At 38.5% G+C, this 27,802-nt stretch overlaps 1 protein-coding gene across 2 annotated transcripts; it reads right to left on the bottom strand.

The window, feature by feature from the left end:
• Positions 1-301: 301 nt before the first annotated feature.
• On the bottom strand, positions 302-27,695 carry plekhm2 (pleckstrin homology domain containing, family M (with RUN domain) member 2). Of its 2 annotated transcripts, XM_041799369.1 has the most exons (20): positions 27,119-27,695; positions 22,613-22,719; positions 22,302-22,411; positions 22,088-22,187; positions 21,896-21,983; positions 21,625-21,799; positions 19,823-19,882; positions 18,084-18,375; positions 16,379-17,173; positions 14,387-14,456; positions 13,785-13,875; positions 12,171-12,235; positions 11,869-11,957; positions 11,502-11,634; positions 9,123-9,313; positions 6,638-6,703; positions 6,254-6,413; positions 5,443-5,622; positions 3,707-3,823; positions 302-3,327 (listed from the first exon to the last, which is right to left on the bottom strand). In XM_041799369.1, exons 1-20 carry the CDS (start codon positions 27,176-27,178, stop codon positions 3,190-3,192), a joined length of 3,087 nt encoding a protein of 1,028 aa, XP_041655303.1. In that variant the 5' UTR covers positions 27,179-27,695; the 3' UTR covers positions 302-3,189. The 2 variants fall into 2 exon arrangements, with proteins under 2 accessions (XP_041655303.1, XP_041655304.1); XM_041799370.1 differs by lacking the exon at positions 19,823-19,882.
• Positions 27,696-27,802: the final 107 nt, after the last annotated feature.

Consider the following 27,802-nt stretch of genomic DNA (forward strand, 5'->3'; position numbering starts at 1 on the left):
TGGGTCTTATAAGCGCTACAATTCTACAATTGTTGCCAGAACTGGAAAATAACAGTTAACATAAATCAGAGTTCCTTGCTCAAACTTTTAAAAACATTTTTAAGTGAAAAACAAGTCCATTATATGTGATTTTCTAAATGCACCTGTACAGCTGCCCTCTTACCTGTGAACTCTGTCCCTGCTCTAACATGACTGTCCTGATGTTTTCCGTGACACTTTTTCACTTCTCTGACCTACAACAGAAATGTAGAAGTCAAATACAGACACACTCACAAATCAGCACATTATCACAGAGACAACATTCTTTACATCTGTTTATTCTGTTACGCTGTCCAATCACAAAGGTTTATTTGTACATTCATTATCATTATGAACAGTATAAAACCTTCAGGACATGCACCTCGTATGTGAGTGTACAGCATGTTATACTGATTAGTGCTCAATTTACAATTCCAAAAACCTGCTAAACATAATACAAATATTACATGCAGTACGCATTAATGAACAAAATCAATAAAACGCTTTGACAATGCATCTTTTAGCAGATGTCTTCCATCATTGGCCAGCAATGTCCCACATTCAAAACACTGCTCAAAAAAGGGATCTCTTTCTTAATATACACTTCATAGGCCACATCTTTAAGTATTCAGCTTTCAAATGAATAATCCAACAAACATTTCAAGTAAGTCCAACTATTGCAACTTTACTGTCCCTGGTCAAGAAGACCTGAAGTAACCCACTGGGGCAGAGGATTCATACAAACCAGTCCTATTTTGGAACCTGATGAATTAGTAAAGGAGTTTTACATCAAACCTTTTACCAACATTTCATGGTGCTTTGCAGCTCTCTTTCTCTCTGCGCAAAATAACTTCATAATGCTGTACTGAACACAGGAGGAAACAGAAAAAAACTATAAAAAAGGGGATTTAAAAACTAAAATTAGACAAAACAGCAGCAGTTAAAAAAAAATTTGGTGATTGTTAAGGTTTCTAATGTGAAGTACCTTTGTCACCTGAGATTAGATTTCTTTGTAAAGAGCAGAAGATGAGAAAGAACAAGTGGCACTTAGAAATGTGTAAAGCACTGATGCTAACATGAAGGTCATACAGTGTGGCTGAGGAACATAGACATATGCTTTTAAACTTAAGTTGGTAATAAATGTGTCGAGCTGGGTATTATTCGAAGGTTTTCCATACTGGCATGTGTTTAATATCATCGTTTTGGTAGAAACATTGAACAAGAAATTTAGTGTCTGTACTCTACTGAACACAACCACAATTTTCAAGAAAAACCTGCCGGTTTAATACCAGCATCTTATCAACAGGAGTCATATTCTATACATGGACACTATTATGTCTCTAATAAGAGATCCACTTTATCTATTTTATCTATCTTCTTTCTTCCCAACGAAAGCCCTTTCAAAGTGGTTAGTCAATACCACTTCCCAAACCACAGTCTTGTCCAGTGCCAACAGATTGTGCATTCATATGCAAATATTTGTTTTAAGAGATTATCATAAAGGCAACATTGTCATTGTGAAACATATCCCACATTTTTGTCATCCTTGACACGAGAGTGGTTACACTAATATCATTACAGGAGCAGTATAACTCAAAGCTGTGTTAATGTTGAGGACAGATTGTAACACATACTCAATTTTATATTAATTTTTAGTGATATTACATGCTATATATGTAACAGTTGCTTCAGGCTGTAAACCATCAGTTGAACCCTTTACATGATGGATAATGTAAATATACATGTTTTTTCCAGCCAGGAGTGAAACGGTAAAGCCAAAAAAGTCTTGTAGCTGTCAATCATTAAAGGATTCCTCACTCAGAGTGTCATTCTAACTTGACAATACCCATATTTAAGGGATGCACACATCTGCCAAAGCAGATGCTATACTTATCATTAAATGTTACTATACTCTAATAATTTAGAAATAATTGTTCCCACTTTCACAAAATGTAAATAAATGAGCATGTTCTTAATTCAATAAAACTAGTACCATTTAAATTAAAAAGACTAACAATGTGCAAGTCAGCATGGAAGCCTCCACTCGTTTTTCTGGAGCGGAGAAAAAGGCAAGTCTGTTGCATTTCCTGATATCTTTATCTGGGTGATCACTTTCAAACTAGTAGAGAAACATCTCAGACAGACAAAACAGGTATATGCATGTCATGTAACAGTGCAAGAGTTAAATAACCACATGTTCTTTGATCAGTGTAGAGGTATGAGTCATCAGACAAACCAAAACTGAAGAGCAGAGACATACACGACCATCAGTGATTATTCATAGATACTGTACAGTGCCTTATATTAGTTTATGGATGTGCCACATTTAAGCAGTTCAGTAGAGCTTCTGCTAACTGTTAGCAAGCAAGGAGTGATTTGTATCATTTTAAAGTTGTGCAGAAGAAAGCACTTTTTTGTGCAAGGCAAGGGAGCATGAAGTGAACAAGCATTTAGTTCCCTCTTTATATATGGCTTTCTTCACAAATAGCACAAGGAGCATCCAGAACAATTTTTAATAAATCATTATTAATGTAATGATTATTAAATTCTTTCATTTACTTCACCACACAGGAAAACTAATAGTTATAACACCTCTTATTTTTACTTTTAACTCAGATCCTTGTACACTTTCAAGCAGATTCCCCTCGAAGGAAACTTCTGGAGGTATACATTTATTCTTACTTCAGAGGGGCTTGTTGACGTACAGTGTAGCAAGAATACACACATTGTTATCAATGTGTGTATTCATTACACAACTGATTTTGTTTTCTGCAAAATTTCAGTCCCTCAAAAGACATCCTATCAAATAACCTTGCTTTTCAGAATGCATGTTCCTGCAGAGGCATCCTTGAATGTCTTCAATGGTGATAATGTTTTGCATCACTGCAAAGGCTGTGCCATATGCCTTGCTGCTCCTGCTGTTCCTATGATATACAGATTTACCAGCGAATCAGAGATGCGTGGCAAAGGTCAGATTGTAGCATTACAACATATAGCCTTATCTGATTGGCTTACCTCCATCTTCTATCTTGCTCCACACTGATCTGTTTGTGGTGATGTTTATGTAAGAGTTAAAGCTCTATCCTGGAACTATAGAAAACTGCTGAAATATCAGCCAATTCCAGTGGCTAACCATAGTTAATTGTATGTACGTGTGTCTGTGTGGGTCCATTAGCACCAGGGTTCACGCTGGGCTCTGCCTCTGGCCAAACTGTCTGCTCTTTGCCAGGCACTGTGCATCAGAGCGAGGGCCTCACCACAACGCTTCTGCACAGACGGATCAAACACCTCTCTGTGGGGGAGGTCAACCTGTGTGAGAGGAGGACAAAAAGTTTTAAATCAGGTTTCACCTTCAGCACTATCATTCCTAGAAAGGTATGAGGAGCAAAAATAATCAGATGTAGTTTTACGGCAATGAATAGGATGTCTGTACCTGTATTCAAAACAAATGTAGGTTTAGCCAAGTAGAATATTGAGCCATATCAAGTAAATGAGGCTGAGGTTGCATTTCACTAAATGTAGGCACTGTCAGCATAGCCCTGTAGGCACAGTTTTCTCAGTCATTAATACATGGTGGGCAATTTCTGCTCTAATGGACAACATTAACCGTCAACACTGTGTGGACAGCCAGTTAGATAGTGGTAAGAGTTCCCTTTAAACCACTGATAATAACAGTTTATCTTCCTACCTGGAAAATAGCCTTCCATGTGCTGTTCAACGCCCCCAGAAGTCGATCTCTCTCCTCACAGCCACTGAAGTACAAGACCCACGGAGGAAGGAACTGGGTCCGATCAGCTGCAAACTCCTACACGGAGAGAAAATAGTAACATTTAAAAGGTAGCGCTAGCTAAAATATTTTGAATGCCGATACCCTTCAACTGAAGACCGTGCACCTTTAATGTACCTTAAATCTTTACCCTTATTTTTGTAGACGTCCTTGGTAAAATAGCATTATAACTGCAAAAAACTAGAAAGTATGGAACAACTTCAAGGATATGGGGGAGAACATAATATTGGAAATGAACAGATACATAAGAACTGCTCAACATCACAATCACGGCTATTTTGATAGATATTGAGGTGATAGTTATTAAACATGATTAATGACGTCGCCTTGCCTTTATAGGCAGCCCCAGTACTGATTCTATACAGGAAAGGTTGAAAAGCTGTGTGTTCAGCTTAATTATTATTTTAGTACATCAGTGACAAATATCAGTCACTCTTCATTTTACTGGCTGTTGTCATACCTGTACAGAGGTTGTCTAAATTATTGTTTGAATCTCAGGAAAAAGCCATATTAAAAATAAAATGTTGGCTTAAAAAAATACAGGTGCAAAAAACCCTGCATGCATTGAAGAGTCAGAGAGGGAGGCAGACAGTGAGATCTTAAATAAAAAAATATCATTGTCACTCATGGCATGTAAAGTGAACTGTTTAATTCACCGTTCATTTAAATTATGAACATCTAAGATGTCCAGGCACAACGCTGCAAGCACTCTCTATGGAAAAGGATGGTGCCCTCCCTTAACTACACAGGAAAAAAAAAAAATGCATCACAGCATGTGTCACAGTAGTCATTTTTCTTTCCACTACTTTGTTTTCATGATCATTAACAAAAAAAAAAAACAGTAGTTATAGTTGAAACTAAATTAATCACTCAGCACTATAATCCATCATAATTACTACGTTCAAAGACAATTGGCAACAATGAAAATGGGATGTTTACCACAAGAAATTTTCTGCAACAATATTTGTTTCTGTGACCTTACTCCATGGTAGTTAGGATGAAGCTTCAGTCTCTGGTGCATAAAATCCTCAACACAGCTGTAGTGCCAAATGAACATTCTTAAAATCCAGTGTATCAGAGTCACTCTTTTTGCCTATTTATTAGAGATGTTGAAATATCATTTTTATCCTTCCAGAATACTTTTTCCAGTACCACAGTATTGTGTATTGGCTGATGCCAAGTACTGATCTGCTACTAGTATAAACTTTCTGGACCAACTGTGCTTTGGAAAACAGGCATTATTTTGCCCAACAGTGAACTCCAAACATGGCACAACAAATAGAATGGTGTTGTACCACCTCTCTGTGTCACTTAAAGATGTTTTTAACTCTAAAAAAACTTTCATTAATCTAAACTGGCTGCATTCGCTTCACCAATATGACCAAAATACTAGTATTAAATGCTGAGATGCATGCCGTCATTATCTCAAATACAGCCACCACCATCACCCACTGCAACCCGGCAAACACTTCACTGCTAAAATGCAGCAATGCAGACAAGGCTTGCAAGCCTCATCGTAAACATCTTTTCCTCATCAAGTCATAATCATGCTTAAAAAAAAAACAAAAAACATGGCATTCTGTAGCAGGCTGGCCGTACCACATTAATAAAAGAAAAACAAATAATCATTCACTTACAATGACACAGTACTCCTTGTCTGCTTCAAGGCTAACCCCCGTGACATCACAGATATCAGCGCTGCCCAATGAACGAAAAAAGCTTGTCTGACAGTCCTGATGGCAGGTAAGCAGCTTCATATCCGTCACCACCAAGCAGCATGGGATGCATGGGGTTGGAGCCACACCCTGGGGGATAACCTGCAGGCACACAAAATGAGTTTAGAGACACTTTTCTTACATCCACTGAGTCTAAATGTAATCCATATTGATATGTTGCATTAGAACACTCAAAATACCTCTTGTCCAAAATGAATGTCTTATTCAAAAGAGAAAAATGGCCTCTAATGTTGCACAACACATGCCGGAGGGGATTGTTTCTAAAAGAGCCTTCATACGTATTCACTTCTAATTTAAAGCAGTGATGGAATGTTGTGTAGCTTAAACAAGAGTCCTTCTTAAGTTCACAGTACAACTACCAGTGTGAGGGATAAGTATAAGTACTTTGTGCATTTTTATCACAAGAAAAAAATGTTGATTTACATCAACTGTGTTTGAATATCTTTCAATTTAATACAACTAAATCATCAGTATTTAGCCTTATGTAATTTATTTAAATACTTTTTCTTCGCAATGGTTTAGCTCCAAACGGATCATGAGTTTCATCTAGTGAGTGATTAAGTGAGTGAGTTATCGTTTGTCTGTGCAGCTAATCCTCCTACTAACCCAAACAAAGAATAATGCCTTCAGCACAATTAGGCCCCCGCTCAGAGTTGTTGTGAAACACTAATAACACAAATGTAATCCAAATTCACAGATCAGAACTGCTTACCCCTCTGGAGACGGACTGGCAGAGCAGCTGCATCCAGTCAGCCATGTCCTGCTCATTGTTAGCACTGAGCTCTAGTGGAGGCCGTTCGGTCAGGATGACCTGGAAGGCATGGGGATGCTCTGTGCTGTTTGAGCGCCGGCAGCCTCCGCAGTGCTCTCCTCTGTGAAAAAACAAGAAAGGAATAAGAGAATTATAAATACATCTGCAGGTGTTTTCTATTTCCATTTCAATTCTCCTTTTTCAGAGAAGTTGTTAAACCGATTACACTTTGTAGCCTAATACAAAGTGAATTCTTTTCTGCTGCTTTATGTTGAGGCACAAATAACTGTCAGTGTCAAATGTAATGTGAAATTAGGTGAAATCTTTAAACCAGTGAAGACTTACCCCATAGTGACTGACATTACAGGTGTCCCATCAGTTCTTTCTGAATACAGGTAAAGAATCCCATTACTGCAAAAAAGGGGGTAAATAATCTACATTTACCTTTTCAGGAAATTACAAAACAATAACTGAGTATTACACATTTATATTTATTCAATAAAAATTGGTTGCCTTTCATAATGCAACTATCCGTTATTGAGACAATGTCTGCCATGTAAATGTTTTAAAAGATATTTAGAATGGTTGGACCTGTTTTGGCAACCGATGTGGCTTTTAGTTTCTTAGCCTCGCTCATTAATGAGATACAACAAATAGGGATGCACGATATTGGATTTTTGCCGATATCTGATATGCCGATATTTTGAAACAAATTTTGGCCAATACCGATATCGATACCGATATTTAATTACATTTTTTCCACTGTTAAAAACACCAATTCTATCGCGGACTACAATTTTTTAAAAATATTGGTAGTCTATTTTTGTACAAACTGAGAAAACATTTGATTTTTATCAGAACTGAAGGATATATTGTTTTGTTTTTTCAAATACAGCCATACACTGATGACAAACTTACAGTAATGTCTTTGGGTTACATGTGTATTACATGCTTACATGTATTTTTAACAGTACAGCCTAAGTCATCTGCATTTTTGAGGGCAATAAGCAGCAGCAAAATAACCTGCTGACACTAAGCTCCACAGTGCAAAAAAGAAATAGCTTATAAATTTAGACTGATTCTCCTTATAACTCAGCCAGTTTGCAGGATGGCTCCCTGAGATACTCCTGACAAAGGGCTTTAAATAACAACAACAAAATATTCTTAAATGCAAAAAAATCTAGCTATAGTTCAGAGCTTAATTATGATTCTTAATTTCTGAGACTCAAGATGAACAGAAATAAAACTTTAACTAAAGTAGTTCTCCTGATTCTGCTTTAAACAGCACAAACTAACTAAGCAACCAAGTTTAATGGGCATTTCAATGTAAATAGCTCTGTGACAACACAGTGACACAAACATCTCCAATGCCGGACACACATTTGTGCACCTTCGAGCGTGCACAGGGGACGGCACACAGAAGTCCGTCAATGCTTTTGCCATGTTTCCCACATGTGACGTAGGATGATGTGCACGTTCTTTTTATCTGTATTTTCAATGTCCCAAACATGTTATCAAAAGCAGCTGCAACTGCAGTTGCTGAGTGAGCACTCCTGTGAGTGCAGGACAGACTTTTTAAGAGTGAATCCTCATCTATCCATGGAGGCAGTGAGGCTAAACGTGCTAACAGGATAGACATTTGTCCATATATCCGTGGTGAAGCTAAAATGTTTAGCTTTAATGAGGAGCTTCTCTACATGACTGGAGACTTAGTTTTGCAGTTCAGGTAAGGCTATAAGCGCCTGCTAGGTATAACGTAGCGGGGCTTTAAATGCACCAGAAGCCGGTATATTCCACCACGCTGATAGGCTGATTATCAAGAGCTATAAATTCAACGATTTTCCTGTTCAGCTCCTTACCTTTGGGTGGTCACCGCTGTATTTTTAGCTTTGTTGAATGACTGAAATAGAGGCTTCTGCCGAGTTTTCCCTGGCACAAAGTTTTGTCATTCTTTATAGTCCTTGTAGTCATCAGGTTGGTGGTTTTTCAGATGCGAAATTAAACTGGTGGTGTTAAAGGCATGTTGCCAAGCTCCTCCACGCATCTGATGTACTTTACAAGCAATGCAAACAGCTACTTTGCTGTCTTGTTCCCACTCCTCAGACTTCTCCCACACAGCTGACATATTGTTTATTATTGTTGGCGCACGTCCGGCGTTATCGCGTGCACTTAATTATGACGTCACATTATCGGCCATACACATCGGTGTAAATTTTACTATCGGCCGATAGCGATGATTAACTTTTAAGCTATTATTGGCCGATACCGATATACTACCGATAATATCGTGCATCCCTAACAACAAATATGAATGCTACACTTATCTTAAGAAACTGCAGTTTCTGTAAACTGCCAAGAGTCTTTTCTGGATTTTTCTTATTCTTTAAACAAATGGAAAAATGTTGAGCAGCTTTGCTCTATGGATTAAAAAAAGTGGCACAGTAACACTTAAGGCCTTTGCATACCAATGGCAATGCAAACAAATGGCATAAAAATGTAAATGATTCAGGGTCAATTCTGATGTACCTTTTATACACATCAGGAGATTTTTCCAAATATGGAAAGTAATACTTTCATCACATTCCACAATATGAAAACGGTAATGTAGTACAGCAATTACTAGTAGGTTTATTAAATTTGAGTAACAGTTTTAGCACTCTACACAAAACTAAGTTTATCAGGATAACAATATGCTGCTATCAATCCGTCTAGTTGATGCTCGCCAGTGTTATCACAGGCCTATCCCGCACTGTTGATACCCAGATTATTTCGGGAACTAATGTGGAATCCAGCTGCTGTAAATGATGTGATGTGAATGATCAACCCTTACCTGAGGACGAGGTAGCAGCTTTTCCACAACTCTTTGCCAAGGTAGGTGGTTCCAGCTCGGTACTGTAGTGTGCCCTCCTTGGTGCTGGAAGCTCCCCCACACCTTGATGGGCCACCCTGGGGTGATATGGCCATTTCCATTGGATCCTCCCAGTGGACCAAAGAATATAGCTGGATAGACACTTCGGACACCTGGAGAAACACCCACGAGTGGTTTACAACTGTTGTTATAGTAACACAAAGACCAGAGGACTGGGAAAAAAAAAAAGGTCTGGGGGAGGGGAGGGGAGGGCAGGATGCCCACATTTTTTTAATGTAAATTCAGGCGTAACAAATTATCCATGGATCAGAAGGCTGACATCAGAAAAATGTTTGGAACATCTTACTTTAATATATGCAATGCTCAGCATAAATGAGTACACCCCCTTTGAAAAGTTAATTTTACTCAATATCTCTATGACCACAAGAACAACTTTCAAAATTTTGACAAAACTGAGTTTTATTGAAAATTTGTTTAACTCATAAGATGAAATTAAGGTTGATAATACAACTTAGATCGCAAAATCATCAGTTTTACTTAAATTAGTTGATGCAAAAATGAATACACCCCCACAACAAAACTACAACATCTAGTATTTTGTATGACCTCCGCGACTTTCAAGAACAGCATCAAGTCTTATAGGCATGAAATGAACAAGTTTGTGACATGTTGCAACATCTATCTTTTTCCATTCTTCAAGGATGAACCCTTTTAGAGCCTGAATAGAGAGTGATGCTCAACTTGCCTCTTCAGATTTTTAAAATAAGGTGTTTGATTGTGTTCAGATCAGGAGGCATACTTGGCCACTGAATCATTTTCACCCTGTTCTTCAGCAGAAATACAACCATGGCCTTAGATGTGTAATTTGGACCACTGTCATGTTGGAAAAGTGCATGACGACCCAGGGCAGAGTGATGGTAGCATCTTTTCCTTCAGTATAGAGCAGTACATCTGTGAACTCATGATACCATCAATGAAATGCAGCTCCCTGACACCGGCAGCACTCATGCAGCCCCACATAAGGATACTGCCACCACCATGTTTCACTGTAGGCACCATGCATTTTTCCTTGTACTCGTCACCATACAGTTTTGAAGCCATCAGCTTCAAAAAAATGTATCTTGGTCTTGTCACCCCAGAGTACAGAGTCCCAGTAGTCTTCATCTTTTTCAGCATAGGCCCTGGCAAATCCTAGGCAGGCTTTTTTGTGCATGGGCTTTAGGAGAAGCTTCCTTCGTGGATGACACCCATACATGCCATTCCTCTGCAGTGTATGCCATTTTGTGTCACAGGAAACAGTCCCCCCAGTGTGGCTTTCTACTTCTTTAGTTAACTGCAGTGAACTTGCATGGCGATTTTCTTCAACCCATCCCATCAGAAGACGCTCCTGTTGAGGCTTTAACTTCCGTGGGCAGCCTGGATGTCTCAATGAGATGGTTACAGTTTCATCTTTTTTAAATTTTTGTATCAGGTTTGCAACAGTATTCTTACTGATAAGTAAAGCTTTGCTCATCTTCTTGTAGCTTTCACCTTTCAGGTGTAAAGAAATTATTTTCTTCCTCAGGTCTTGTGGCATTTCTCTTCCATGTGGTGCCATTGCTGACAGCATTAATGGGAAAGGGTTTTCTTTGTTAAGTATACACCCTTTTATAGTCAATTGTGTGCTGGACACCTGCTGGATTATGAATCATTAGACTCACCTGTGGTTGGATTCTTGTTAATTATAATTCTGTGGTCTAAAATTTAGCATTGCTACTAAGACTTTCATAGGGGTGTACTCATTTTTGCAACATGGTCTTGAATGGTATTGTTAGGAAAATTACTTTTTTGTGTGTGCTATTTAACAAACCTTGTTTGCAATCAATGGCCCACATTTGTGGTAGTATTTTCTGTAATAGTATGCCAGAAAAAATGTTGATTCTGAAAGGAAACTAAAGGTTTTCTGACAAATTTATTAGGGTGTACTCATTTATACTGCGCACTGTACGTATCTAAACTGAAGTGTTTTGTAGCTACTACGACTTTTAAAATATCACTGCATGGTTACATGGTGATGGAAATCAAAACATCTTTACAGCATTACAATGTTATTGTTATGGGTACCAGTAAACTAAATATATAGTAGTTATTGTTGTATGCATTTTAGTTTGACATACACTAATATATTTTTTATTAGAGATTTCGTTAATTTTCTGCTCTGATGCTGGAGTTTCTAAAATAGCCAAGGTTAAAATATGCTGAGCCTGTCCTAAGTCAGTCATTTTTAAAGTTGATTATTTATATCTATGACTAACAACTAGATAATTTACAATGATCATGAGAAGTCTAATGTGTCTTTACCTCACAGTGAGATTCCTGGGAGACAAACTTGGTCAGAGCCAGTTTTTCCATTGTAGCATCAGTCAAAACAGAAGGGTAAGGAGGCTCCCGACAACCCTTCACCATGGCTGACTTCAGAATAGACAAGAACCAGCTGCAGGTAGAAAAGCACAGATGGCAGAAAGTCAGGTTTCCTGAACATGGATGTATACATTGTTGAGACTTGGAAGATCACATATGGCTGAAAACATGCACAAAGATTGCTGGAGCAATCTTGCACATTTGAGTAAGCTAATGAAGTATTTATTTGTACAGCCTGTTTGTCTGAGCCTCTATTTTTTCAGAGTATCAACAGACCTGAGGCAGAGAGATATATGGGTCTACTTACACTGTTAGAGAAGCGTCAGCTGTGTCCAACAGGAATTTCCTTCGTCTGTTGGTGCAAACTACTGTCACAGTCTGCTGGTCGAGGCCCACCTGAAGGAAAAACACATCAAATGAAGCAAGCAAAGCATTAACTCTGGATTCTATTCCCCCAGCTGTCACATTATACTTGAGTCTTAATGTTTCCTGTAATTTTCACACTAAACTACCGGGAAGGATTCTTTTAATGGTCACCAGAGGACAACATGAAGTGGTTTGTTTACTTTGTATGCACACGAAAAGCAGACAAAGTGGTGAGGGACTTACTGATAGATAGTCCAGCTCATTATAAGAAACAGCATCTTCTACTGTATAGGGCTTCTCTGCTGCACCTGTGAATGAAAAAAGTACAACTAAGTATTGCGATTAACACATGTTAATGTACAGTATTTTCGGCTAATACAATAACCCTATCCAGAACTTATACCAACTTTAGGAACAATTACAAGCTGTGAAATCTGCAGAAGCTCTTGGGCTCAGTGCTCAAAATATATAAAAAAATTCCCAGTACCCCGCTGGATTATTTGTTGACATGTGCATCATATAAGCATTAAGTTTTACGATCTAAATTTCTGCTGCTAAGCAAATTGCATAATACATATTTTGTCATGTCTGTACCCCTTGCAAAAAGCAGACAGGAGGAATAGAAACAGGCATTCCCGTTGCAGTGCACACCAGCCACACTGATGGCAAGGACAGTTCAACCTTCTAGTCACAGTATTGGGTAAATAAAGGCAGCAGATAACAGAATGATTTGAGACAGAGAATCGCTTATACTGAGTCCCAGACCTCTGTATATTTCACTCTGACACCTAAAGAGCAGAGAAAAGCAGACCAACAAGTTCACTAACCAAACACTTCTTTGTTGTGTCACAGCAGGTGTCAGTGTTTATACAAAATGAGGCTTGCAGTACAGCAATCAGATAGGACAAGTGACCCCCCCTCCCTTAGTCTGATGTTTAAAATAACAGCAACATTAAGTGTGTGTGCTTGACTTGCACAGCATCTCTGTTGGTCTGTACTGGGCTTTGAAACAGAATGCGGTAAATGAGGAAATTGACAGACTAGCTTTGTCGTAAGTCCGCAGCAGCGGTGATATGTATCAGCGTAAACAATTGCATAAAAAAAACATGTTTCAGCTAATGACTTGCTTGTTTAAGCCCAAGATGATTCAAAGAAGTGGGCTTTGACCTTGTTTGTGATCCAAGTAGCATCTGTAAAAACTGTAACTCCGTACACATGCTGTCAAGTATAGCTCTGTGTTAATTCCATGATTAAACATGTTCTTTTTGACAAATACAAGTCCCACTTTATTATGTTTTTCATGTTCTTTTATTATGAAAGAGTCACATCAGTGGCATGAGTTGAGTATTGTATACCCGGTTTGTTTTAGGAGGAAAGGGGGCATGCATTTACATGTGCAGCCCATTTTTATTTTGTAATACTACAATATAATGCCCCTACTGCAAAGAGAGACAAAGGTTCTATAATTTCAGGTAATGATGCACCCTTCCACCCCTGGGTAATGCAGTTTAATCTACAATTTTCTATGGAGAGGGCATCAATAGTGCAATAGTGCTTCTGCGAAGTGCTGGTTCACTTATGAAATGTGCAGCCCAAAACACAATAAAATACAGACCGACATGCCTCAGTAATGCACCATTCACCACTCAAGCTTGTTTAGCACGCCACCAGTTTCCCTGACTAAGAGGAAATGACCCAGTTTACCTTAATGAAAAAAAATCTTGAATTTCCTATCCCTCTTCTAAGAAAGTTGAAAACTGTGATTCTAAATATTGATAACAGAACATCCTAACCCACAAATTGTACTATTCATTGTTACCAAGTACAGCGGATGCACACTGGGTTTTATTAACTTACCCTTCCTAAGCAGGTAAATGTAACAATCAGTCAGCAGCAGATAGAGTGGCTGGAGATCACCCTCCATATGGCCCGTGCTCATTCTTACCATCTAAAATAACATAAATGGTGACCAGTGTTAGTAACATCTCTTCAGTCTTTAAAAAACATCCGGTTCTGTGGTGACAGGCTCTTGTTCCTTGATTTAGGAGGTAGCACAGTGTTGCAACTGTTATACACGTCACATAGTTTATTTTTTTAATCATGTATAACAAACCAAATCCATTCATATTCTCTTTAACCTTAAAATAAATTCAGAGAGAAATGTGAAACTGTAATAAAACAAGCTGAAGTAGTTTAAAAAAAAAGGAAATTGGTACACTGAGCCTTGCAACACTTCCACTGAGAAAGAGTCTTTAAACCACAAGTCAAAAGTCACGAGGCGAGCAGTCCTAAAACTGGCTTTGAGACATCAGAAAGAGGATTAATTTTCACAATAGCATTCACTCTAGTTCTAGACAATGCTGTGCTGCCTCACTGCTCTTAATTTACCTTAATTTCATGGTAAGCTAATCAGCTATTACAAAAAAATCTATTCTAAGGAAGAGTCCTTTAGTCTTTACCTTAAAGAGCTGCTCTTCATTCTCTCTGAATACGTGAATCATGAGAAGCAGCAAGTGATTGTTATCCACCCTGAAACAAGAATATTGAAGAATATCAGGTACACCTCAAAGAATATAACAAATAATAATTACTTAACTCATTCTAAACTCACAAACTGGTATAGAAAATGATGGCTAACCATGGCATGCTCCCCAAATGAATGGCACAGTTAGCTGTTACTGCTTCTTTGTTAACATTTTCACTGCAGTCTGAATATTTTAAATGAAATGTGTAACATATAACACCCATATTTCTTTCTTTCTTTTATAATTATGGGTTGGGGGGAAGGTAAAAGTCTAGAGGATATACAAATGGTGTCACAGTAGGTGGGAGTCACAGCAGTTTTGGAGAGAGAGTGGCAGAAAACACTTCTGGTGACAGGAATCAGTAGGAAGTTAGTAGAAAACGGCTTAATTCAGCCGAAAGGAACAAACTTTTCAGTCATGATTTCTTGATAAATGTCCACCACAGGCAGTATGGATCCTCAGCTGATGTGATATGTAAATAGAAATGTTTGGAGCATTAGTTGCTTCAATAAAGCCACAGGACTAAGGCTTGCAGTTACAATAGCTAGCACATGCTTCACACTGGAAGTGGCACATTTACTACTAAGATAATTGGCCTCTAAAAGTTGAGAGTTGTCAAACTAAATAAATGGGAGGCAGCAACAGCTTAATGGGTGTTAAAAATCAAGCTAGCTATGGTGCAATGTACTGAATTAACAGATTCAAGAAAAAACAGGGTGATCTTATTACAGACAACAGAGAGCTCAAGTATGAAGAACCAAATGAACCACTGAAATACAGAGAAGCAACTGGATACATACACCCTGACTATCAACTGTGTTCAGTTTCACATTCATCACTGGTGAAACAGAGCTGCATGTGCCTTTAGTCTCTGCTTTGTGTACTTCTTTGACCCAGAATACAGGTACATTATAAGACCCTAATTCAGATCCTGCCAATGTCCACCATCCACTGCGTCGTTTGTTGACAGTATGGATCTCTGTCAAGTCCAAATGTTGTTAATTAGGGCAGATATAATTCTGTTTTCAGACTCATTTTTGTCATTTCCCCTGATAAAGGCAGCAAAACTGTCAGGCCAGAGAGACAGTGTCATATATCCATTGTATGGGATGTATTTCACATTCACCTAGGAAACCTCCCATACACAGTGTTAAAGAAGGGCAGAAACTTTGGGAAGATTCTAGGAACGACACTCTGTCTATCACATTCATACAGGCCGGTCAGAGCAACAAGACGATGCAGACATGCACAGCTCCTGTAATGTAAGCTTGGCAGACAGGCACTGTCATAGTTTACAAACGATAGAGGGAGGTAGTGAGTGAAATTCATAACAGAGAAGTGCAAAAGCATCTTCCCTGCCAGGAAAAGCTTCCAGCACAGTTCTCTGCTCCTCTTTCAATAAAGAAATGATTAAACAAAACTGATTAAAACTGAGGCTACAGCTTCATTCAAGCTAATAGCCTACTGGCAGCAGCAAACACTAATTTGCTTGTTTTAATACAGAAATGTGAGCCAGTTTAGATAAAAGTGCTGCTGTGGCTACATCTGAGTGAATTGCTCCAATAGCAACCATTGTATTTATTAGGGCTGACAGCTTCAATTAAGATTGGTCGATTGTTTGGTTGAAAAGCTTTTGTCTGACCAAGCAGACGAAAAGCAGACCAAGATCGCACTGGTCGGTGAGGTTATTTTGTAGGCTGTATGAGTTTAAAGAGATACCGCATCCATTTTTCATTAAAAACATTTGTTATGATTGAAAAATTAAGAAATTTGGGTCTAGATTTGTCATTAAGGAGGTGGTGGTGTTTCCTGACACCAGACCAGCTGAGAACCACTGTGCTACATTATTTATGCATTATTTGATTTATTTTTGTCAAAAGCATGAAAATGTATGATTAAAAAACAAATAATCAAAGAGCTACTTACTTAAACTCTGCAGGATGAGTGCTTTCAGAGGGACTTAGCTTCTCCTCTTGCAGTTCCTCTGTACCTGCTTCCTGTCCTTCCTCTGTTTCTTCCCCTTGGGTCTTCATGTCTGATTTCTGTCCTGACGACGCTTCTGCCTGTTTTTCATCATCAATGCCACCTGAAAGAGTCTGCGACTGGCTATGCTCTGTAATGTCATAGTAGCCACCACCTGTGGGAGCAGAGTCTGGACTGTTGGCGGTAAAGCAGCATAAGTCTGTAGGTGCAGGGGAGGTCTGCAGGAAATTGGGGCTTGCGGCCAGGGGAGAGAGACACGTCTCTCCATTGGCACGGTCAGGTGGCTCGCCCCCTGTACCCTCTCGAAAGGGCTGCTGTTCAGGGGGCTCGGCATTATGGTTACAGTCTTCACTGTTTTTCTCCTCTACATCCTCCTCTAGGTGCTCCCAGGGTTCCTCCTCATTGTCAAGAGCCCCGTTGAGCCGATCCATGACATCACTGAGGGGTTGGCCCACTGTGTCCATGGAGGTGTCCCTCATCTTCGGGAGCCGCAGGAGGCCTTCCACTCCATCCTCATCTCCTTCCTCCACAACCTCTGATCCCACCCTGCTCCTCCTCATGTCTCCTTCAGCCTCTAGCTGGAAAGCAGAGCAGTTTGATAAGTCCACATCCTCTGAAGCCTGAAGGCTGCTGTCTATTTCTATGTGCTCAGAGGAGACTGAGTTATGGATGCTGCTGCTGGAATCTGTAGAGCCCTTCCCTCGTCGCTTCTTGGTTGGTTTCCTTCGCTTGGCCATCCTGGAAGATCAGTAAAAATTTAAGTTATAATTAAGTTATGAGGAAGAAGTTACTTACACACCAATTTCACCTTGCTTAAAAAATCTGAGCTTGAAAAACCTTGCTTACAAAAATCTGAGCTTTAATATGGTTGTCAAGATTTGTGGTCTAGAAGTTAATACAAATCTATTTGAAGAATAAATAATACAAATTGAAATGATCATTTTTGTTTATTTTAAAAGATTAAAAAAACAGATTAATACAAACAAATGTAGAGATGAGAAGCTACAGGTTAAAACACTTTTAAAAATGTAAAAATTTATAGTCAGATACAATTCATGGCATGCAAATCCATATACATTCAATTAATAAATTACCAATTTTCTTTATTAATAATAATAAAAATAATAATCATCATGATGATATGGTTAGTATTATTATTATCATTATTATTACTATTCCTAATTATGTAGCAACTTAGATTTCACTGTAGATAAAAGAACATAAAAACAAACCAGAGTGTTTGATATGGCATGAATGCTAAATTTGTTTATTTCCTATTGTATGCAAATCTGTGTGTTGGTTGGTTTTTTGCTTGTTTAGATAAAGAACACGTGTACGTATATTTTCAGTTTTATTCCTAAGGTTTTCAACAAGAGTCATAAAAAACAACTAAAGCCAACTAACTGAAGTATAAATCTTTTGAATTAAATAACTGAGTGGAATACAGTTTTCTCTCAGGTAGAAAATTCAGTACTTTTCAAGTGGAGAATCTACACAGCTACTAAAGAACCTGACTATAGTGGCCATAGTTATTTGGTAAACCAAATTACCATGACCGTTTAAAAATAAATATTGGCTGTAGTAAAACTTTTAAGGGGAACACAGAATGTGAGTCTAAATACAAGACATGAAGCTTTAGCCACAGTACCTGATGACCTCCAGCTCATTACTGGCATTCTCTATGTCATCTCCATTGGTGGGAGTGATCACATTATGGCGGCTGGCCACGTGAACTGGCGTGATATCGGCTGAGGTGTTGGTGTTTGTGTCTGAATCTTCGTTGAAGGGGTTGTGTCTGAATGTGGGGCTGTGTGCAGAGGGATGAGCTGCTCCTTTCACACAGACCGTGTGTGCAGGAAGGACCACAGTGTCACTGATGACCGTCTGAGGATCAGAGCCACTGGACCGTGGGCAGCTGGCCTGGTCCGTCAGGTCACCCTCTATAATGAAAAGCACCAAAACAAAAAATACAATTTGATATAAAGCACCAGCAACTCACATTAAGTCGTAAATACACCAAATTTTTGGAACAGTCTCGTTTTTAGAAGTGTGATGTACATAGAACGTGACATCCAGAGTTGTTTGTCTTCAAACACATTCTTTGTAATTCATTGTTTGTCTAAAATTTAATCATCAGTGAAATTAATAAACGAGACGGTTTGACAAAAACTTTGTGTATTTCCTCATAGCGGTCATCAGCTTTGCACACACATTTGTTAATGGCTGCAGTGTTCTTTGTAGTTCTTTTGCAGAATAAGAAAGGCACAAACCGCAATGCAGAATACATCAAGTATGTAGCAGGCAGCAGCTTCTTTTGCAGTGTTTGAGACCTAATTATAGCATTACATCAACAAATGGAGATGGGTTATGATAAACAAATACTTAGAAGATATCCCTTGCAGAAATCAGGAATTTATTTTATCAGTGTATCATTACAAAACAAAAAAAAATTGTTTTGGTAACCAGATGCTAAAGTAATGCACAACTTTTCTCACTCTCTGGTCTTAAGTAACTTTTCTTGATTCCTATTTAACACTGCAAATGAGCTGAACCCAGGCCAAACAAAACAAAAGAATAATATACCAGACAAACAGATAACACAATGTAATGGAGACAGACTGGACAATGTGAGTACCAGTTATGTCAGGCATTTCTCTTGCTGGAGTAAATAATAAAGCAAAGTGAGCATTAGGACCATTCCCATGATGAGTAGCACATGCAAAACATGACAAATACTGATTCTCCAGAACACCAGAGATCTGTGCTTCTTCCCAAACTTACCAAAATACTGGTTGGCCTGATTTAGAATCAATTTACCCAGATCTGATTTACCTTTTTAATATGAATCCTTGACTGTATTTCCTCTTTTACAATTCAACAGACACCAAGCTCCTACAAGAACACTTGAGTCTCATATTTTATCTTAATGTCAGATTTTAATCAGTTTCCCATGGGCCAAAGTGACCAGCCCAACATACAAGTATTTCTAGCTGACTAATGCTAAGTGTTTCAAGTCATGTCAATCTCATCTTAGCTGGACTGTGAAACTCATCAATTATTTTGATCACTATATATCTGAATTTTAAGTAATCAGGGAAATAAGATGAGCTTAAGTTAGTTGTATATTCAGCAATCAACTCATGTATTTCTACAAAGCCCAATCCCAAGAATCAAATAATTTTTTCCCATATCCCTTTGATCATAGTTGTTTTGATGCCCTCCAAGCAACACTCTTATGAACCGACTTTTTCGTACACAAGAACGTGTACTTTCTTGTTCAAATACCCAACATGCTTTAAGCACAAACTGTGGGATGCCATGCCAGATATGAGGAAAGAAAAGGAGGGAGAGAAAAGCAGGGAGGGGAGGGATTGACCAATGTCCCACCTTCCCAGTCTGCACTTGGCAATGACTGCAGCACGGGGAAGATGTCACCGAAATCATAATCTAAAAAAAGAAAAAGGAGGGATAACATTCAACATTAGAGTGAGATGTTGTGGAGAAAGAAAAGTGAAACGATGGCAAAAACAGAAAATAAACATGACATATGATTTATGAATCAAAAGAATCAATGAGGAGGAGTGGACGGGTGGGAACTTAATTGGGGAAACCGCAGAAGTACTTCGTGGGGAGTGATGTGGAAACGTTCACTGGGTGCTGCAATGAACTCACTGAGAACTTACTGTACTAATACGCCTCTGCACACCAGCCGATCTATTCGATAATATGCACTTTACAATTTATGAGTCATGACAGTCTGTAAGAATCAATGCCAGTTCAGCTTTCACATGCCATTGGCTTGACATCACTGTATGAATTTGTGACAAAGCATATGAGCGTGTATTCACACTGTAGCAGGACTTGATGAATCATCACCCAAAAATAAAAGACTGCTGTTCAGCATCAGAGTCACACATTCACATCTGAACTGGCACTTCTCATTTGTTGGCACTTATTAAACACGGACACTGATTGGTCAGGGATGATTCAGAATTTAAAGCCAGTGTGAGTCCAAATCATAGCAAGTCCGTTAATATGTGTGTATCTTCTATCATTTAAGTATCACTGATAATAAGTTAAACAAAGGATCTTTAAGTGTTGTTTTATAGATGTTGTTTTACAAATCCTAAAACTTTTCAAACAAAAAAAGCATTGAATTTTCACTTTGCAATCCTTGCAAAATCTACATTGCCTAATGCAATTGTTGCATCAATTCTTGTTTTTATATTGAAAAACATTATTAAGGTGTTCAAAAAACTAAAACCTTAAGGAAATAATGCAAATTCTGGTGTATAAAAGAAATAGTAAAAATTTATTCTTCAGTCTTGCCAAAAAAAAAAGCTACACAGATGCACATAAACTGCAGGCTGCAAACTTTGCTTAAGACACTGTTGAAACTGTCACACAGGACGATCTTTCTTCCTATTAGGTGACCCCCAAATACTGGCTGTGTATTATAAAATTGTGCAACTTAAATTTAAGATTTTACAGTAAATTTTTGGCTTGCTACATTGCTGGAGTTTGACTCCACCAACCAAAAATAACTAAAAATATTTGTGCTTCCATGTATTTCAAAAATAGAACTCTGTCTCTTCTTGGTCCCTGGATTTTCAGCTGACCAACAAAGACTTTTAAAATACTTGTATTATGATATATATTTTAGACTGCCCAAGCAAGCTAGGAAAGTATCGACCCTGACATGCTGAAAAGAAGTATCTTGTTACAGCTGAAAATAATTCAGCATGGGCAAATTTGTGCAGGGGGTTGCAATTATCTTGTGTACTCATTGACATTGTATAGTCCAGAGTGAAAGATTTTTGTTTCTCTTCTAACCTGAATACAGCCTTAAGTTCACTATCCAGCTCAATCATATTATTTCACACAACATATTCTAGTAAAGCAGTATCAATAAATCCAAGCAATCATTTATATGTCTTCTTTGATATTCATTTATTATTTACATACCAAGTAATCAAGAATATAAGCTTATTAATTCTGCATCAGGACCCTTAATATCTGGCAAAAAAGGAATATGGGGAAAAAGTGCCCCCATTAAGAGGGCTACAGCTCTTCTTTCAGTGTGGGAGGTTTATTAATATTAAGATAAAGTCAAGTATAGAGTTTAAGATAGGACTCTGCATCTGCAGATAACCTATTTCAGACCACAGCACCACATTCTCAAAGCTCACCTTCACTGGACGGGGCTATGGCACTGTCATCCCATTCCAGGTTTGTTGAAGTGAGGGATGTGAAGGAGTGCAAGGACAAGCTGTCTGAGCTTGGTAGCCTTTCCTCAAAGTCCAGTAGATTCTGGGGTTTGTAGTATTCTGGCATGTAGGGAGCCACATCCAGATAGGGCACATCCTGAAATAAGCAAAACAAAACTGATGCATCAAACTGCTTACATTGAAAATTATACAGTACGTTTTTGATGTCAGTGTGACAAAAAAATGAGATTACCAGCTCCAGATCAAATCGGATGAATTCCAACCCAGACACCAGTGTGAGGAAGAGCGTGAGGTGATCATGGCTGCAGACTAATGCGTTCCTAGCACAGGAATAAAAAGCTTAATCTTAAAGACACTTTCAATTCTTGAATTACAAAACGTCTCCCTTTGAAAATAGGATAAATTTGTGCAATGATTGACTTACTTGAAGTAATACTTCTGCAGTAAGCCTTGGTTTTCCTGGAAGAGGCGTAGGTAGCTTTCTAAAGAACTCTCACTCAGTGCCAGGTATAACCATGCACGGCCTACACAGAGAAGAGAAGAGTGCTTTTATAATGCATACAACTCTTAACTCCTAATAAAAATGATGTCTTAATGATCATTTGGATGCGTTTCACTGTATGAGAGAGTTGTCTCACTTCGCCCAAGGTTAGTTGCTATGTGCTGAAGCTCATCTATCTGACGGACAGCTTCTCTTCTGGTAAAGTGAAGAACCAGGACCCAGTAGCCTGAGGAGATATCTTGCAGCCTGCAAAAAAACACCAATCATATTCAAAATTAAAAAGGTCAAAGGGATAGACTTACTGAACCGAATTCTTAGCCGATACTGTTAACTATTCTGACCTCATTAAAATGATCAAGAATCTGAAAAGGCCCAAAAATGCCCAGAGAGCATTTCAAGATTCCTTCCCCTTTCTAACAAGCAAGTTATTTCCAAAAAGCCTCTTACCCATACAATAGAGCATGGTCAAGGTGTTCACAGAGGCGCTGCAGAACCCGGTCATGGTTTCGAATTGCTGGGGTCTCATCTTCACAGGCTGCAAAGTAACTCTGCAGCTGTGAAAGGACATAGTTAGATCTGTTGTTAAAACATAGATTTTAGCTTTAACTCCAAAGATGTGTCCATATTTAGAGAAAATCTCAATGTCACATTCTATTGGCTCAGGACTTGAAGAAACCAGACTTCAAATAACACTACTCAAAGTGTGCAAAGTGTGTACCAACACTAAGCATTAAAAAGGGCTAAAAGATAAGTGGTGATCCCAAAACTTTATGGCTGTGCAACAACTAAACCAAGTCAATGGGACAAGGAATTAAGTACAAAGCAGAGGAATTTCCTGACATTAATCCAGCTGAGCTTGTATTTAACTGCTATGCTAGGAATTTTACTGCTGAAGCCCAGACTGAACACAAGAAACCCATAAAAGCATTAGTAAGTAAGCTGGCTGCAGCACAAGTCTGACAAAACACTAGGAAAGATAGCAAGCCTCTGTTGATGTCTGTGTTTGGAGGACATTTTTCCTATTTTCAACTGCATTTCCATCAATCTTGTATTGTGTAACTAAACAAGCTTTTGTGTCTTGGCAAAGCTGTAAAGTCTGTTTTTCTTACTGCAAAAAAAGCAAAGAATTGGTGGTTTGGGAGTGCCACAGGCTATTCCAGCTGAGAATCTCCACCTTCACTTGTCTTGCTAATTGGCTGCAAAACCAAGCTATAAACTAAGATAATGTGTTTTTACATACAAGTGTAGAGGACACTTTGGATAAGGATAGACTCAACAGAGTTGTGGCTGACTATATATTACAATCAGATGGAAATGCAAAAAGTGAGACTTTTACAGGGTAGAAATCACAGATTAATTAGAGCATCAAATAGGATGCATTACATGGAAAAAGGGTCCTGCACTGATGTCATTCTGCCACAGTAAATGTATTTTACAAATTTAAACAGGGAGAAACTTTAAATGATATTAAGAGCTGAAAAACTTTACTAAGTAGTGGTGCACACAGTATCAAGCACATTGTAAATAATGGAGTCTAGGTTGTTAATAATGGCACCATTTTCAAGCCAATCTGATCATTGTTTATTGCCTCTCATGTCCATTTTAAAATGTTTTCAGACATATTTGAAGTGTAAAGCCAATGTAATACAGTAAAGCAAGTCTGAGGCAGTGCAGCAGCACTGGCACTGCTCAGTGAGTAGGAGAACTTGGCTTTTTTTGGTCAGTTTAACACCTTCTTTGAGGAATCTAATGCTCCAACAACATTTACCACCAAAATTGAAAGGAAATCCACACAAAATAGGACAAACTCCCTTTAAGCCATTTGTTGGTTTGGGTTGTACATGAGAAATGTTGTCCCCTTAAATCAAGGAAGTTGGTATTTGGGGAGAAATGGCGTTATTAAGTAGTGCCACCTTTCTCCCGATGTAAGTTGTTTCAAACTCAAAGTCTTTACCATGCTACACATTATGTAACTTAATGTATTGGAATAATTTGCCAAACTCTACATTTCTGGCACACACAGCACTGTATGGGATAAAAGGAGCTTTTCTAAACGTGCCATCTGTTTGTGTTGATGGCTCTTGAAGAGTTTCACTGACTCCTCCTAATGTGACCTGCAGAACCCTCTTAAACTTCATCTAAATATAGAGTATGAAGTGACCTTAATGCTGGACTAACAGAGGTGGAGGTTGGGGGAGCTTTGAGGGATTGTGACCCAAAGAAAGAGATTTTGTATCCCATGACTTTCTTCGCATGACTAAGCAATGTTTGTCAGAGATAAACACTGTACATTTACTCAGAAGCTTTTGGTGTACAGCACTTTCACATCCCTTGTGCTGTCGGTGTAATAAAAGAGATGTAAAAAATAAATTTAGCCATTCTGGACAAAAGGGGGATAAATGGTGTATCTTGTTACAGGGCGAACTGCACTCAACACACCAAGATAATGCTTACTAATACAAACGTGTGTTCACTGGACAAGTGAAATCCCAACAGAGAATGACTGTGACAGAGACAGGTAAGAAAGAAACTTGCGAAATGGATTTGGAAATTGGATTTACAGATGGAAGAAGGAGTAGGCCTACACTGCACAGTGTTTAAAATGAGGAAAAAGAGCAGCAGTTTATGGAACACTGAGGAAGACAGAGGAAAATTTTGGAATAACAGATAAGTCTATGTAGGGATGCACAATATTAACAGTATAGCTAATATCTGCAGATAACAGATTAACAAAATAAATCATTAGTATGCAGGTATTAAAGTTTCAGCAGGTGCATATCTTCAAAATGGAACAATAAGTGAATCATTCAGTTTATGGGGTTTTAAGAAGAACAAACTGACCTTCCTCTGCTGAATGTTTCTTTACTTGTTTCTCCCTTTGTTTTAAACTTTGAAGTTTGCTCTTAGGATTGAAGCTTTAGGCCTGAGCTTAAGCCACTGGTTCTCAAATTGTGTGGAAAGACACACTAGTGTGCCTTAAGGCAAGTCTAGGTGTGCCATGGCAGTTGTAACAAGTTGTATCACCACAACTTTATGGCAAGTACCGTAACCAGCCTGCCCACAGACCTGGCTGGACCCTTGAAAACCCCCAGAGAATTGGACCTTTCCAGTTGGGATTTATTGATGATATCAGTGTATGAGTGTTGGAAATTGCTGTTGAAATTATTCATTCATGCGATTTTTAACCAAGTTAACTATTTTTTCTATCCATTTTTGCCACTTCTTTAGACAACTTAAACCATTTTGCTGCTTTAAAGTTTTTAGCATTTTTGCCATTTGACCCATTTTTGCCACTTTTTGGAACTCTTTGCCACATTTAACCCATTTTTGCTACCTTTTAGCCACTTTTTGCCACTTTTTGCTTTTGTTTGGACACTTTTTGCCATTTTTACCCTCACTTTTAATCCTTTTTTACCACCTTTTAGCAACTTTAACCCTTTTTTGCCACTTTTCTGCCACTCACGATCTATTTTGCCACCTTTTTGACACTTTCAACTCATTTATACAATCCTTTTACCAATTTTTGCCCACTTTTTCCTTTGACAATTTTTTGCCCAATTTTGAAATTTTTAATTGCTTTTTACCACTTTTTTACAACAATTAACCTCAATAGGCCACTTGTATCTCATTTTTGCCTCTAGTTTGACACTCTCAACATAATTTTGCTAATACCAACCCCCTTGTTTGGCCACTTTTAACAATTTTCACCCATTTCTGACTTTACTTTGTCACTTTCTGCCCAATTTTGCCATGTTTTTCATCACTTTTAACCCATTTTTGCCCACTTTTGCAATCTCAAAGATCCCCCAAGATCCCCAGTTGGCTGGGTCCCAAAAAGCTCTCCCTTTCATCTCCCCTTAGGTGTGACCTTGACTGTAACATTTTTTATAAAGTCTATTTTCTATCGATTTAAATATGGTGTGCCTTGGGATTCTGACTTAACCTTAGGTGTGCCTTGGGCGAAAAAAGTTTGAAACCCAGTGGCTTAAGCTACTAGTTTAAATTTTTTTCACTTGACAAGAATGTGTTTATTTGTTGTTTCAAGCATTTTCTTAAGGTTGGCTTGTGGAATGTCTCTTAAAAACCTGTTGTTGAATTGGGAGAATTAATTTTAGTATGAAAGTATAAGCTGCCTGAAAATGTGGCACATATTTTTCGCTACAGAGCTCAGTGTCTCAGCAGGTTGTTAAAATGCTGTTTGTAGCTCTCATAAAGGCCGATAAGTCTTGTTTTTACTAATATGTGTATAATCCTTTAGAAAAATAGTTATTTATTGTAGAAGCAAATGTTGTTTCCAGAACAAATGTACTGTCGCTACAAGAGTAACAGTTAATTTTTAGTAAAGGAGCGACTTGGTGTTCTTTATAAATGTATACATCAGATTTTAAACCAGCTAGAATTAATACAGAAATACCGGCATATCGGCAAAATTCCAATATCGTGCATCCTCGTTAACATACCGTACTGTCTGTTATAAATGTCAAAGGTTGTAGCAGTTTATGGGAAGGCTTGGCAGGTAATGTGGGAATAATACATCAATTAAATTTAAGTCGGTAGCTTACATTGACTGATTGTCCCTTATGTTGCTAGTGGGTCCGCAGTATGGTTGCTTGTATTTACACCACATGCTGCAGTGAGCAAACACAGGGGCTTGGTGCCACTATTGTTCACAATGGTTAAAAAAAGAAACTAGAACACGGCAACCGAAATCCGGAGGTGTAAAAACACAGGGGTGAATTGAGAATGGAACGAAGCATGGTTTGTTGTTTGTCGTTTATGTCAGTAAGGGCAGGGCCTTTCTGTAACAGCGAGCTCCAATGTGCCCCCGACTTAAAAGTTGCCCTCTTTGGCAGACAAAAGATGACCTAATAATATCTTCTGTGATTCAAAGATGTTTGAATACTTTACTATTGAGACAGATTTATCTCTCCTGACAAAACGTGAGGTACTTACCTTCTTGACAGATAGAGAGATGTTTTCCAATATGCGATCCTTCACTTTCAGTTGATCCATCACTGATCTTTTGGCAGCCAACGGCAGACTGTCAGCTGACTCCCGAAGCACAGCTCTTGTTTTGCTATCGCTAAAGCTACCCTAGCTAGCTAACATTATCTTGCTTACTAACACTGTTGGGCCAAACTAACATTACCTCTAGTATATCCAGTGTCAACACTGAAAAGGCTCTTGCCGCTAGTTAAAAGTCGTGATAGTGAAGCATATGAAACAGCGAGAAAAGTCTCCCAACGGATGCGGTTAGCCAACTAGTGTTAGCCTAGCTACGCGTTAGCATCTCGCTTGACTTTTTCTTACGCTACACTTTGGCTGGGGGCGGCTAGCAAGTTTGAAGCCCAACCAATGACAACTTTCAGCAGCTGTTTTGTTTATCATACTACCCCTGTCAGTCAAAATTAAATAACTCAGTGTTGCTGTTATAAATAGTAAACATTTCTTTTCGCATTATTCCCTCAAACGCATAAGCGAATAAGATAAAAAGGTAACGGCTGCTCCGGTTACTTTGGGGCTCGAGACTGACTGGTCAGTGGATTACGTCATTATGATCTTAAACACGAGTAGGAGGGGCGCACACCAAAGTGCGTTTAACAGCTTGGCGATTAAATGTTATGGTGGTGTAATTAA

Source organism: Cheilinus undulatus, linkage group 11 (assembly GCF_018320785.1).
Source record: "Cheilinus undulatus linkage group 11, ASM1832078v1, whole genome shotgun sequence".
Lineage (NCBI taxonomy): Eukaryota > Metazoa > Chordata > Actinopteri > Labriformes > Labridae > Cheilinus > Cheilinus undulatus.